Source organism: Syngnathoides biaculeatus, chromosome 15, assembly GCF_019802595.1.
Source record: "Syngnathoides biaculeatus isolate LvHL_M chromosome 15, ASM1980259v1, whole genome shotgun sequence".
Classification (NCBI taxonomy): domain Eukaryota; kingdom Metazoa; phylum Chordata; class Actinopteri; order Syngnathiformes; family Syngnathidae; genus Syngnathoides; species Syngnathoides biaculeatus.
In genome coordinates, this window is record NC_084654.1 from 13,327,514 (window position 1) to 13,343,048 (window position 15,535).

At 42.7% G+C, this 15,535-nt stretch overlaps 1 protein-coding gene across 3 annotated transcripts in view; it reads right to left on the reverse strand.

Annotated features, from left to right (window-relative positions):
* The window catches only part of LOC133513645 (formin-1-like), a 52,685-nt gene that overhangs the window by 27,311 nt on the left and 9,839 nt on the right, over positions 1 to 15,535 (reverse strand). For all 3 annotated transcript variants that reach the window (XM_061844598.1, XM_061844597.1, XM_061844596.1), the window contains 5 exons: positions 13,727 to 13,847; positions 12,371 to 12,432; positions 10,551 to 11,221; positions 8,154 to 8,292; positions 2,043 to 2,130 (listed from right to left, as the gene is read on the reverse strand). In XM_061844598.1, coding sequence (XP_061700582.1) covers positions 2,043 to 2,130; positions 8,154 to 8,292; positions 10,551 to 11,221; positions 12,371 to 12,432; positions 13,727 to 13,847 — 1,081 coding nt within the window. The remainder of the gene's footprint in view (positions 1 to 2,042; positions 2,131 to 8,153; positions 8,293 to 10,550; positions 11,222 to 12,370; positions 12,433 to 13,726; positions 13,848 to 15,535) is intronic.

The following is a 15,535-nucleotide window of genomic DNA, read 5'->3' on the forward strand; positions in this document are numbered from 1 at the left end:
CAAGTAGCTATGCAGGCTAGTGACTAGGAAAACTAATTACAGTAATATATATTTATTTCTGTTATTATTTGTAGAAATCAATCACGTCTATTTTCTGCTGTCAAGGCTGTCATCGGAAGAGAACTAGGGATTTCGTTTTTTTTTTTTCTATCGTAAAAACACCACAGGCTTGAATACAGACTGGAAAAGGTTGCTCCAAATGCTTCCCCATTAACACTACACAGACCTCCTCTTTTCAATCTTGCACTGCTCCCAGCTAACAAGGTAGTGCTTTGCATTCTGGTTCCCAGCTGCTGCCCTTGCAGTGAAGCTGTCAACGTGGTCCCCATGTCTGGTTCAGAGGGAGTACTGGAGGTCCATTTCCTACATCTTATTAGAGTGGATTATTCAGTCCCTCAGCCATGCAGCCGTCAATCACACACCAAAGGTGGGGGGGCCTGGTCTGGTGTGTGCGGGGCTCTGATCCGAGGGGAGCCGGATATCTCTCCACGCCAAACAGATCAAAGCTTGCTTGCCAAACACCTCACACCCTCTCCTTCCACTTTTCACTCATCGGCTTAGGTGAGAAGGTGTGTGTGTGTGCGTGTGGGTGCGTGTGTGTGTGTACAGGGGGCTCAGGTGTTGCATAGGGGAGACCCTCCTATTGCTCTTGAACCACGGTGACCCTTGAGGTCCCTCAGTCACTCTGACTTTTTGTAGTTTAGTTCATCTCTTAACTAGAGGGTTAGAGAAGTGCCCCCGCAGCAATTTCATGCCATATTTTTCAAGTAACTGTTGTTTCTTTTTTCTTTTCTTTTTTTTTTATTACAGTATACTCTACAGGCAAGCATATGTGTTGCGAGCTGTGTGCATCCGTGTAGTACTATGTTGTGTGCTGCACTATGCCAGGCATATTGGAAGAGAGGCATTGTAATCAAGAACAATAAGAAGAAACAGAGGAGGTCCCTAACAAAGGTCAAGACAAGTAACCGTCAGTGTTTCCATAGATTATAGAGAATGTACTGTATGCCTGTGAGTATTGTTGTATGCCCTTTTTGTATGTATTGCTGCTCCGTATGTGCTATACACTGTTTAAAGTTGAATAATTATTGTAACATATATGATCATTTCCATTACCCCATCTATAGCATTTCACATTATGTGTTAGCATTAAGATAGCAGAGCGTTGTCTAATGAAATTATCTGTTGCTTGAACATTTCGCGGTTTGCCAATGAAGGCACTTTTACTGTATCTTCGAATTGTCCATTTGACCTTGAGCTTCACTTGAATGACAAATACAACAGGCTCAAGCTCCTTTTTAAGCAAATCACAATGAGAAGGGAGTCAGTAAGGACGTTTTATGTGGTAGCTCGGTTTCTGCTAACTGGTGAAGGTGGCTTTGTTCATGCTTAGATCATTAGCAGGGTGTCAGTCCCATTAGGCTTGTGGAAACCGTCACTGGCTACAATAAACAGATCTGCTGGCCGCGTGCTCAGACAAGCAGGCGGCAAGCGCTCTCCGCCACAGTCCCTGGACAGGACCCATCGAACGCTGTCCTGAACGCACTATTTCACGTGTTTACTTGCATGCCTGCATTTTCCACAAACGAGCCACAGAAGCGTGCAGTTCTTCACATTAGGCTGACGGCGTTTTGATTATAAACAGCGCAGAAGGGATCATAGCTCGACTGGGATGTCTGCTTTCATGCCAGTGCTGCTGTCTCCCATTTTGACAAATCGAGGCATTTTCTTTCCCGTCGTGGAAACTGGAAAAATCATCCACATTCCACTTGAAAGGGAAACAAATACTAAAACGGCTCTCTAGTTACAAATTAAAAGCTGTCAAAAATGTAGGAAATTATTCTCCGCTGCTGAGTTCCCACTTTATCACTAAAAATACTTCTCCTGCATGCCAACAGGAGCCCTTCACAATTTATTGCTCAATGGAAAGTCTTGTTACTGATTCAGAACACGGCATCTAAATGTGAGCTCTTTGCCTCAGGTGATGAAAATAATTCCAGAAAAGCTGATAGCGGAAATTTTCATTTATTTATTTTTTTTACCTTGCTGAATGTCTTTCATTTCCAGATGCAGGCTTGATATAAGGATGCCGACAGCTTGTGAGCGCTTCCCATCCAGCAGCTTGATTATCTGGCGAGAAACCAAAATTCCTTGCTATTGTTAGATAGAACGGGGCATTGCTATGAAACACAGATACTTGTGTAACATTCGTATTTCTTTGGGATGACAGGAAAATGGTGGTTTATTAGTAATGTAGTTGATGTACTGTAATGTAGCTATAACCCAAAACAACGTTTCAGAGAACAATTAATAACCAAAAGGTCTGCGGCGGGTGGTTGCATTAAATATCCCTTTGCCACTAGTTGATGACAGAGCATAAATTGGTCGGGTGCCTGGGAATCATCTGCATCGATCCAAAAAGTGTCACCACCCATTTCTGTGACGCAAGCCGCTGGGAAATGCGAATAGGGTAACAAAATGATATCAGCTCTAAATGGGAAAAGCAACAAGAGACCATATGTGATATATCATCAAAAAAAAAAAAAAAAAATCAAGTTGAAGTGAAAGTACAAAGGCATCAGTGGCACCATAAAAGGACAGTCTAGAAGAGCAAGGCAGCGAGAAGCAGGCTATTTTATAACAAACTATAAATTCACAGGATTTTTATTTGTGCCTACACATGGACACAATTACTTATGAGTGAATTAGCCGCAAAGCCAACGAGAGTTTTGGCAAGGTAAGGCCCTGCTCTAAAAGTTAATGTGTCAGGCTTCTTCATTAGGTATTATGGTGTTGTCGGCTACTGGGCTATCCAGTGGGAGCTGGCGTGCAGAAGCCTTAGAAGTGGGTATTGCATTACAGGGCGTTAGTGGGTGCCATGCTGCTTCCAGCTCCATTACCTGGATCACTGGGGATCTCCTACTCTGGGGACACGAGGACCAGGCTTTCCTCAACACCTCTAATTAAGCACTTTGGACGGGCCACACTTAAAGCGGCCCGGGAGCCGTTCCCTCTCGCTGTGGCCGCAGAAACTTGCCAATTAGCCCAAACAGTTAAGTTAATGAGGAAAGACAAGTGATGCTGAATGTTTGCTCTCACTCGTAGAGGCTCGGCTTTGGGGATAAGGCTAGTGAGAGTCCGATGCTGATGCTGAGAAAGGTCGAGAGTAATAGCAGACGGCTCCCTCCTGTGGAACACAAAGGAACTGTTGATCTTGCAGGGCGGGTGCTGGTAGAAAGCCAATTAAATTTGAAGAGAGAAGGCTCAGGAGCTTTTCCAAAGAAACAAGACCCTGGCTGAGGCTTCTGTCGCCATGTGAAATCAATGAGCGAACAGCTTTATGGGCGCTCCTGACATTTTGTGACATACTGTTTGCTACCGAGTGGGATCCTAAACGAGCACAACAAATGAATTACAACCGAATTGAAAGGATTTGACAGATATGTGCATCCAGGGCCATGTTATTTTCCCGTTGAAGTTAGTTTTCAATCCTCCCCCCAAAAAACCCACGAGTTTAAATCATATTAGATCATATTGGACTCATTTTATTTTACAATTTATTCTCATTATAATTTCAATGATACATTTTATGGTTCAAGAACTTCAATTGAAGATTGAGTTGACTTCTCAGGAAAAAAAAAATCACAAGCATCATTCAAAAAATAATTGTAAATAAATAGAAGGTGGCACGAATGGGAAGCATAAAGTAACTCGCATTTTAACTGTTACCATGAAGTGAGATGAGTCGTTGATTGATCATGTTGATGTTTAAATTCTCTCCAAAATGTAATGGAAACACCCCTGGAAGAATGCCCCAAAAAGGTGATGTCAAAGGAGAAGAACTTCCTTGGCGGATATAATGCTCAAAGAAAGTGAGAATGGAAACAGGTGGCTGACGCTACTGACAGTGGGAGGAATCAAGCGGGTTCAGTTTGTACAGGCGAGCAGCACTGGTGACCGTTTGCCTGAAAATCTGTCTGTCATCACCCACCCAGGCGGCAGTAACCATTATCTCATCAATATCCATCTTGATAAACTCAACAAATCCTAGTCTCACCCGCTGGTGTTCATCTTACGTCCGCTCTCAAACATGTGAGCAATAAACGCATCATGACTGTGCATAACTCATTGCACGAAAGCATTTTGCTCTTGTGTAGGGAGGGGGGGGCGTAATCTCAAAAGTTGATACGAGTTTGATTTATAAGGGTGGAGGAAATTGTCGTTTTTGCTTTTTTGACTGACTTGGCTCTCGCTCCCTCGCTCTCGCTCCCTCTCACTCTCTCCCGTTGTCGTCGTTCAGTCAAAACCGTACTGACTTGAAAACTGTTTGCTCGGCCCCTTTTCCAAATCCTATAGGTGCAATGCTAGTCGAGTGAAGCCACATGCCTGCAATTACAGTCAGCCCCCGTCCGCTCTGGCCAAAAAAAACTCTCGCCCGCGTCAGCTTTTCTGCTTTGATATGCTAATCGGTGCAGAGAAAAAGGCTCCAGAGTAAACAAGAACTTTGATTTTTTTTCTGTGGCACACATGATAAAAATTAAATCACTCATGGAGTCATCAGCTACACCCCCAACATTAAACCTATGGTGTGTGTGTGTGTGTGGAGCTGTAAGAGATCAGGGAAGTGGATCATATGCATAATGGACGAATACATTCCAGTCCCTCCCACTTGACTCCTCTGACTGTATTGAGGCCCCCCAGCTGAGGGGATAACCTGATCTGGCAACACTTTTTGCAAGTGCATAAAATGCCCAAGGACATGCATTGCGCGCACGCACGCACGCACACACACACACGCACGCACACACACACACACACACACACACACCACACACACACACACCACACACACACACACAACACACACACACACAGATACACAGATACATGCACACACACACACACACACACATACACACACACACACAGATACACGCACACACACACACACACACACACACACACACACAGATACACGCGCACACACACACACACACACAAATACATAGATACTCGCACACACACACACACACACACACACACACACACACACACACACATTAATGATTTAACAAATTAATTAGTTCCTCTGGAAACAAGCCATTCTGGGCCATTCTCTGCTTCTAACTTTGTGGGAATCATTTGGGGCGGATCCTTTTCTAGTCTAGCATGATTGAACCGAAGCAAGGTTCGCACAAATTTGCCGAATCAGACATTTCGATGTACCGGAAAATGATTTTTTTCATTGACAAATGACAATTCAATGTTTTCCGAAATATGATTCACTTGGAGCATCGTCACGCAAAAGATCTAAAAGTTTGGAAGGGAGTTCACGCACCAACACCATCTTTATTTTGACGTCCTGTTAAGAAAATCAAGAACCTTCCACAGATTCAATCAATGCAAGAATTGTGAAAAATAAGGTGATGTTTAAACCGTGAACTCTTTCCCTGTTTCTGACTCAAACAGCAAATGATTTTGATGACATATTGGTTTGTGGCCAAATTCTGATGAGACATTCATCCCTTTGAGCGAAAATGCTAAGGTGTGGGCCTGACATGAACACTTGTTTTTCCTGTTGTTCGTCAGCTTGTCACTTCATTGCCTCGTTATTTACGACAAGTAAAGCTGAGTCATATCAAAAGTATGCTGACGCTGCCCTTTGAAAGACTTTTGAAAGTTGCTTTTTTGAAAATGGAAGAGTTTAACAGCTTTTCTAGATTTCTCAGCATAGGAACTGAAGAGCAATGTGTAAGGCCAGTACCGCAAAACACACTTTATTTGGAAATGCCAGTCAAAAAGCTGTAGTTGGAGGAGGAGAAAACATATGGAGCTGAAAATGAGCATTGTGGCTCCTCTTTAAGTCAATGTGTTTTTTTTTTTTTTACAGAAAGCTTTTAGATTGCTGTGCCAGCAAAGTTTCCACTAGTCGGGTTAGGCTTCTTCTAAGCTGATGTCAGCCCCGCCGCGAGACAGTTGGAAGCGTTAGTGTCTGGTTGTTAATGTCTTTGTTGGATCAAATGCTTTTGCTACTTTATAGTGACCAGACTGAATGGGGTGATGTGAGGATGAGACCAAGCATACACACACACACACACAACACACACACACACACACACACACACACACACACACATACTGGTGCATGCACACACAAGCACATTGTGGCCCTGTGGACTCATGCGGAGTCTTCACAAATTGATCAGAATGAGCAATGTGTATAGATTTAGAAGGGACAGTCTGCTCGGGGGCCACAGTCAGGACCACAAGGCGGCCAACATGCTGACGGGGCAATGGCTGCAGCAGATGTTCGGTACTGCAACATCTGACAAGCTGTTTAAAACATTAAGTGGTGAGGTGAAAGGTAAATACAGTGGACCTTCTAATGCCAAGTATTGTACAATTTCAAATTCCATCAGATGTTTGTGGAAATAGACAAGTACAGTGGTGCCTTGAGATACTAGTGTAATTCGTCCTGTGACCACGCACATATCTCATATTACTCTCATCAATAATCTCATTCATTGAAATGATAGGAAACAATTATTCTATTCCAGATCTCACAAAAACACCTACATTCATTTTGAAAATGTATTGCGCTCAAGAGTGTAGTTCTGTATACCACACAAAACCTGCAAACTTACAAAATGTTGGTGGTAACGCACTATGCATGACTACCAACAACTGATAACATCGTCTATTACGAGGAAACCAATGTCAATTGATGGCGGCCATATATTTTTACTTTTCCAGCCGCCATCTAGCGGTGGGGGTCTGAAGCACAGTCGTATCTCAGGACAAAAAACAGCCTAGTAACAGATCGTTCCTCAAAAAAACTAAGTCAATGTACTCTTATCTTAAGGCACCAATATGTCGATCTACTTACCTACCAACTAGCGCTACCAAACAATTACTGGTGAGTGGGATTTACTTGTGAATCCAAACCAAAAAAAAAATCTGGAATCAGGATATTCAGATTTGAATCAAAGCGAGTCAAAGAATAGAATAGTTTTACTTTATTCTGATAAGCACTGAATGCTGCCCACTGATGCCACCATTTTTGACTTAAGGCGCATTGCTTCTGTGAAAGTACGAATTGTATTTCGACGAGACCTTCCTAAAGTTCGTTTAAAAAAAAAAAAAAAAAAAAAAAGCTCTCGGCTGTGTTTAGCCGAGCTCACCAATGAGCTACACGGATAACATGGAAGCAGCACAACGGAAGCAGAAAAGAAGTTACTGTTGGAGAAGGAAAACGCGACAACAGCAGATTTAGTCAGAAAAAGTTGCTCTTAAGGTGTTTTCTACTCCGGCATATTTTTTATAGTTCAGTTGTATTTAACTTTTATGTACAATACGTTTGCATCTTATCTTTAAAAACTGTGCTTTCAGACATTTTTCATTTTTATCTGCATTACTTTTCAATTGAATCATTAGATTAAGCAGAGGCCCCCAACCCATATTTAAGCGCAGTGTTAATGTTTCAACCATGCATAATGTTACGATATTTAAAATAATACAAAACAACTTTTTTAAAAACCAAAAATAGTATGGCTGTATTTTAACGTTGCGCTACTGAAGATGTTTTGAAGTTAGTACTTGGTGTGAAACATTTGAGAAGCACTAACTTAAAACAACGCCCGTACATTAAATAAAGGTTTTATGATGGGCTTCTTGATCCAGAATTTTTTTTTTTCCTCTTTCTATTATTATCTGTGGAAAGTGCCCTGGGACAGATTTTATTCCACCTTGGAGCTTCCACCATAAAGTTCATTTCCAAGTTTTCATTCCAAATGTTATCCCATAGGGAAAAAGCAACACTGTATTTTACGGTGTACCACGAGGAATAAACAAAGGGGTGAACTCATAAACCTGAATTGTGTGTTTGCCCACTGCTTTAACTAACAAACGCAAACAGCAGTCTGGAGGATGGCCGTTTTTTTTTTCCATTTTCCACATTGTGTTGTTTCTATCTTTTATTTATGACCAAAGGTGACAGAGGACGGGGGGCAAGTTTAAACAATGTAAGATAAGAGAGCAAGCAAAAAAAAAAAAAAAAAAAAACACTTGAGGCTGCTACACTGAAACAGATTCGTAAATGTCATTTCCAGAAATAAGTAAGACTAAAAAGGAAAGCGCATATGAATGAAATGTACCTTTTTTGTTTTGGCTTTCTTCTCATACGTGTCTGACAAAGGTTTCTTCAGTGGCTGAGTTGTGGCCTTGGAGAACAGATCTTCAAACTCTTTTGGATCGATGTCTGGCTCCTCCAGGGATCCCCACAATGTGTTGTTGCTGAATAGAACAGAACACAAGATTCACAAGATGAAGGTTCAGTCCACTTCCTGTGAAGGAATTATGTGTTGTATTTGCGGAAGATTACATGATCTTTACTGAATCTGCCGCTATTTTTGCATTCCATCCATTTGTCACTGTCCGACTAAAAACATGGATTAAAACCTCAGAACCCGGGGTGGACTCTGTCCCTTAAAAACCATTGTTTATGCGCTTAGGTGGTAAATACAAACCAAACATTGAAGAAAGCTTGTTTGTGTCCTGGTGGACATTTCCAACGAATGGACGAGCATGAATTCACAAGTTGCTGAGTAACATGGATAATAAAAACAAACAGATGCAGAAACTAGAACACGAACTGTTTAAAGTCAAGGGGATGTTTAACATTCTGCTCTTCCCAACACATCAATCGTCTGCGCTCGCCCTCCTAAATCCTGGTAATCAAATCAAGAAAGGGGATTTCAAGTCCAAAAAATGACTTAAAATGTGACATTGCAGTGCTGTTCTTCTCTATTGTGTTTTTTTGCATGGTGTGAATTGGTCGGGCAAGTTAAAGTTTCACTAAGACGTTTGTGAATTTGTCGTTGGTCAATGATGTATCTGGTTAAAAAAAAAAAAAAAAAAAAAACCTTTTTACCGTTCCACCTTATAGCACTGAAAAGGCATTCCCTTTTAAACAATGCGGAGTTGTAAGAAGCATGCGTTTGTGCATGAGAGACGTGTCAGGAAAATTTCAGGACTTGTGTCATGAAAAATATATATTTCCAATTCAAAGCACAAGATTTCTCCTTTGAGGAACTGTAATCCCTTGTGGTCTAAGGCACTTTCTCAGCCTACTCTACTGCACCTCCACGCATTCCTGGAAGGATTCTTTCGTGATCCTCCACAGCTCTGTTGACGCAGCCAACTTGATGTCATTCACGTCTTCAAAACGGGCCCCTTTAATGATGATGACATTGGGAAAGAGGAAAATAGCTCACTGAGCTTGGTGGGATGAGTAGGGAAGTTTCTCCAGCAAAGCGGTGTCCTTCCTGGAATTGTCAGATCCTCGAACCTTGTGACCAGGTACGTTGTCATGGTGAAGCAACCAAGAGTTCCTGTGCCACAAGTCTCGTCTCTTCCCGTGCGCTGAGCAAAGCAAAGCCCGTGGAATCTCTTTGTAGACGTGCCGGTTGATGGTGTGGACCACAATGAAGTTGAATAGTAAAATGAGTTGTTTGGGCTTGAAATTTGTCTTTCGTGACACCAGTCCTGGAACGTTTCGGACACAACGCAGTTGGTCAGCGACCGTGGCTCTCTTGTGTTAGTTGATGAAAATGGCATTAATCCATTTCATTCAAAGGAGGCTAGAACATTTAAATAGTTGTGTCCAGCATAAAGAAAAAAAATGAGATTTTGACATAGCTGAAATTGTTTTAAGGGAACAAAGATGACAAGAGCTAAATCTTCTCATCGCCAATCTCTAAATGTATAGCTGTTACTGTTGTGCCACGACCGGTAAGGGTGCACGAGTCAAAACGCACCTCCCACCTACTCGTCCAGACATGGAAAAACAAGCTCAGAAGTTGAACGACTGGCACACACTAGGCAGTACCACAACCACAGCAAACAGCTAAATAGGCAGTCCATGGACTGGAAGGGAACGGCGCTGAGTTGGACAATTCTCTGTGGCGGATGGACCCATCTTGGCCAGGTTTAACACACTTTAATTCACTCATTTGAATTTTAACTATTTAAAAAAAGGGGCGATGGAAGCTTAAAGCCTTTATATGGTTATCATTTTTGTTTCACGATTGGAGAATTACCAATATTGACATCATTATCACCAGCGTTTTGTGGAGCTGGTAAAATGCAACTTTGTAAAACCACATACAGTATTTGTAATATGGCTTTGCATGTTTAATCCAGTTAAAATGTTGGTATGTAAAGTTTTTCAATTGTTGTTATATTTTTTGAATCAGATATACAGATTTAGCATTTGATTACACGTAGTAATGATTTTCACTATATTTAGAATAACTATTTGCCAGTATTTTATGCTTTCCTTACACTTTATACTTTTGCATCTTTTTAAAATGAATTCCACGGCTTTCTTTAGCAACAGAGAAATTACATGATTATACTGCTTAATAATGAGGTCTGTGGCATCCATTTTAAATTTGTCAAACAAGTCAAATTTACATGTAAACAGTTTTATCATGAATGTGGGCAAAAATGCATCCAGTTTGTGGTTAAACACATTAATAAGTTATACATACTTATCGTCATGTATTTGTATCCGGGTCCAGTACAAAGGCTTCATGGGACTGGCGGGTTCAATAGCGGGCTTCCGAGGGGGCTTTTCTAACATATGAGTTAAACTGAACCCCCCCATGGCTGGAGGTGGTGGGGGGTTGGAGCCTGGAGGAGGGGGAGGGGGCGGAGGGCCTGCTCCAGGTAGACCAGGAGGGGGAGGGGGCGGGGGTGGCGGAGGGCAACCCCCGGCGAGCAAAGGTGGTGGCGGTGGCGGCGGTGCTCCCATAATGCCTGGCAGCGGAGGTGGAGGGGGTGGCGGTGGTCCTGAGGGGCCTGGCAGGGGTGGCGGAGGCGGAACTGGTCCGGCGGGCCCTGAAGCTGTTTTAAGCCCTAGATTGAGTCCGATAGAGTCCAAATTAAGTTTTTTGGGCGCATTCTGGTTGGCCGCTTGAACGAGACCCCCCGCCTCGACCTCTGGGCTCTTGATGAAGGTCTCCCTGTCTGTCTGGATCCCCACGGTGCGGCACGTTTTGGTTGTCGGGTCATCCGCAGTCGACACGGCCACGTCTCGGGTCTCTCCGCGCGCCACATTGTAGCTCTTGTCTTTTTGAATCTTGGTGATGACATCTTCAAGTTTTGATATTGAAACAGCATGCTCGCCTCGAAGTTGGAAGATCTGAAGCTCAAAATCTGACTGTAAAAGCACAATAAAGGACGTTATAGTCATTTAGGACTGTATACAACATGTTATCGACTCATCTTTTCTGTGTACTATAGAGTAAAAAGGAGTTACTCCTACAAGATCTAGCAGCCTACTTTTCGAGAGACATTTCAAACAATAAGAAAAAAAAACAACTAAGGCAAAGTATTGATTGGAAACAACTAGGAAATTGTTGAGCAATGAAGCTTACATATGTTCCTTATTAACTTGTTTCGCTTCGAAACAGCAGGAGGCACGTTCCCAGTCTTTGTTGTGGGCTGACTGTGCTACACTTTTCTCAAGTCTCTGCATCGGTCTATGAAGGAGGCTCAATTAAAGATATGTATCATAAAGACTGAGATAACCTTCCTGAGGTGAGATTTTGAAAATCTCCACTGAAACAATTCGTAACTGTCTAACTTTATGTGATGGAGCAACAAAATTAGGGAACAATGACATTACACAATTGTCATTAGCCCAGTTTTTAGGATTGACAGCTCATTCTTCATGTGTCTTTAATTTGATGGGTGTAATTAAAATAAAATGCATTTCCTTCATTTTCCATGTTGCTTATCCTCACTAGGGTGGTAGAGCCTATCCCAGGTACCTTTGGGGGAGAGGCAGGGTACACCCTGAACTGGTCACCAGCCAATCTCAGGGCATACATAGACATGGACAACAGTTCCCACCGTCACCGAGTGGGAAGTGAACCCACGCGGCCCACATCAAACTCAGACACTCATTCCAACTACGTTAGTTTAATCTTTACACTAAATCACAATCTTGGGCCAGTTTTGCCGGCCACAAATTACAAAAACTGAACACATTTCAAAGCTCCGTTTTCAAAATGACTGATGGACACGCTGACTATCAGCAGGTCAATCAGTGAAGTATTAAGAATTCTGTAATTGTGTCATATCGTGTGCAATCGAGATGGATTCCAGTGCTCTGCTCCTGCGAGTGAACATTCCACGCTTACTTGGCGCCATCCTGCGTCCGCAAACGTGAACTGCAGCTGATAAGAGTTCCCCTGCTGTACTGCCCATAGATGTAGATTTTTTTGAACTGTGTATCTCCATCATAGTCCTTCTGCTTCTGCCATACTCAATGTTGAAGGTGGTGTGCCACTGTGACGTAACTCACGTGCATTCGCTCCAAGTCTTCCTTGCATTCCCTCTTCAGCTGCAGGAGGGCAGCCTGGTGCTCTGAAAGGGGGCGGGACACAATTCAGCTGGACGATATGGCGGTGACATAACAGGTACATTTTTCGTTATTGTTGTTGTCTTTTCTCTTTTGCAGGGATAATGACTATTTGAACATGGGGCATGTCGAATTTCTGGCTTTACGGCAGTGTTGTGCACTTGTTTGTTAAAACAAAACAGATAGCCTTCTGTAGAGGGTTGGGTCATTCTTCACGCGAGGACGGGCTTTGAAACTTAACCAACCGGTTCGTAATCATGCGAGTGGCAAAGCGCTTTCCGAAATAAAACATTGTGTCAAGTCAAAGATTTTTTTTGTATCCTAATAAGTCAGAAACAAAGCAGGATGAATTTAATATTCTGATCGTACAACTTTCAATTTGCTTTCCACCAAATAGATTTCCCAATTTGGCAGCAATCATTAACAACCACATGCATGATAATGAAATCCATTTTTATTATGACACATATTTGATATATTTATGAGTGACGGTTGACTCGAGCACTCAGGCTGGCAATGCTGTACTTAGTCAGCCCTCGATGACTGCCCCGCTGCATAAAATTCCCACAAGGGTACAAATCAAAAGTTTGAATTTGTCAGTTTCTGTGGCAGGAGTTGTTTTTGCGCGTCAATCGCCTATTTTGTTGTTTTCTTCACATTCGTTTTATCATTCTCGTCCGCGAGTGACTGAGTTAACGCCTTCTGCAGCTACTGCCTTTTTGTTTTTCCAGCAATTCCTCAGAAACATCCCAGTCAACAAAAGGGGAGGTTATCACCAATTAATATAATTTCAGATAGAAAATAGAGTTGCTATAACAGCCTTGGAAACATTAATATATTTCCATACTTGCATAGGAAACCTTTTAACATCATGCAGTCTAATCTGGATAATTTCATATGGTGGAAATGTAATTACAATTTGTGTTGCATAATGACCACAGTAATAATCATATTAGCAAATGCAGTATTACGACCACTAGAAACTTTGAAAATTTAGCAATATAATCATTATTTTTTGTCACCACACTAATATTTAATGATTAAGCAATTCAAATATAAGACATAATTGACTGACAGTAATTTCTGACTCACTTTACTGTCAAATTGCACATTGCTTTTGAAGATGCCTCATATTAGAGTCAAAGTTGACTGAAGAGTTTACTTGTGTATAACAATTTCCTGGCAAAAGATGCCATTTTCAGACATGTTTTGGTCATTTCCTGGTGCCGGAGCCATCGGATTCTCTCAGCTCACAGACGTCAAGGACGGTCGCGAGGTTGATAAAGATCAGCTTCTTACCTGCCTCCGTGTACTTGAGCCCGACCTTTTCTTCCTCATCTTTGGATTTGGGAGGTGGCCACACAGCCTGGAGACGACCCGGAGTCCGGTCCTCACTGTCTGCAGGTGACGTAGACTCCGTCTGTGACGTCAACAAAAAATGTAAACACACTAATGTATTCCCGCAAAAAGTGGTACAGTATATAAATTTTTTTATGGTCATCACAATGTGGTTGCGTGAATAATACAATGGAGAGAGGTGGTAACATACGTTAGCTTCTAAGGGAGCTTTAAGTTCCCTGCTGGGAGTTTTGGAGCTCCTCTCGAATATAGATCGGAGACTTTCTTTGTCATTCTTGATCCTCTTTCTCACCGCCTCCAGATCCACAGGTTCGTTTTTTTCCTTTTTGACGGATTTTGGGCCAAAAATGCTCCTAAAAGTATCATATGCTAAGTCCGAGGTTTTCCTGATTTCTGGATGTGCAGGTTTCTCTCCTGTCGTTTCATCTCCAGTCACAGACTCCTTATTTCTGTTCGGTTGTGGATCAGCATCCTGTCCTTCAGTTTTGGCCTCAGTGTTCTTATCCACGTTAAGGTTTTGAGTGTTTCTCAGATGTCCCGTGAGAGGTTTAGGCTCATACTGTTTTTTGGTTGGAGCAGATGTCTTCTGCTCAGGTAGGAGCTTGGTTTTATTCACCGTTTTCTTTAAACTGAGCAAAGCCAGGTCAGCGTCTTTCTCACTCTGTTTGATCTCGGACACCGTCTCTCTCTCGTCTCCCACTGCACCTTTCTTGAGCACTCGCAGACCACTAAAGAGAGCTGGCATCTGAAAAGAATGGGCCGACGAGAGTGTCGTGTCCTTGGACTGGGGTGAGACGGATGAGGACAGAGCTGGAGTCTTTGGAGGAACTGAATGCTGGGGTGAAGTTTTCCCACTCGGTTGGAGATTCCCAGAGGACAGAAATACTGGTTTCTTTTTATCTACATTTTCTGACTGCTCCTTAAGGCTTGGAGGGGTGTCGACTTGGCTGGAATATGGATCCTCATAGTTTTGCCCATGTATTCTAGATCTGTGTAATGTTGGAGATACTGCTGTATTACGACCAAGGATAATGGAGGGAACAGGCAAAGAACAATCTATTCCTTCATAGTTGTCACGCTCTTTCGTCTGTTTACACCCGGCGTCTTCTGTGGTTGATACTTCTACTTGGTTAAATGCAGTAGTGGTGGTCTCTCTGGAACCTGGGAGGGTAGGGACCGTCTGATAGGCAGTGCTTCGGCTGGATGTGTCTGCAGGGAACAATGATTCTAGAGGTGATGTCTTAAGCCTGTGAGTTCGGAACTCTGGAACATGGATCTCCGCCTCAGTGGCATCTCCATCACTCTGGTGCATCGAATCCTCACTATCCTCAGGTGGGGTGGGCTTCCTGAGAATTACCAGCTTCTTTGACAGGCTTTTAAGCCCCGCCCACGCCTCTTCATTTTCAGTTTCACTATCAACTGCATCTTGGCCCACTGAGCGTGTCAGGTCTTCTTTAACTGGACTGCCAGACTCCTTGTGAGTTTCCCATTTGTCAACATCTCGTTCTCTGGAAGAGGACCCAGCTACATCTACATGAGAGAGGTCCTCACTCTCTTTGAGCACATTTTGGCTGATAGGAGTTTGGCATTCTTCAACATCTGACAGTTCCTTAAAAGAGGTCAGCACAGCGGTCGGCACGTCTGATGCTGACCTCTCCCTAGTGAGTAGATTGTTAAATACATTGAACAAAGACGTGGTGGGCTTTGTCCCTTGCGGATCAGAGACATTAGTTGAATCGTCCATTCTCA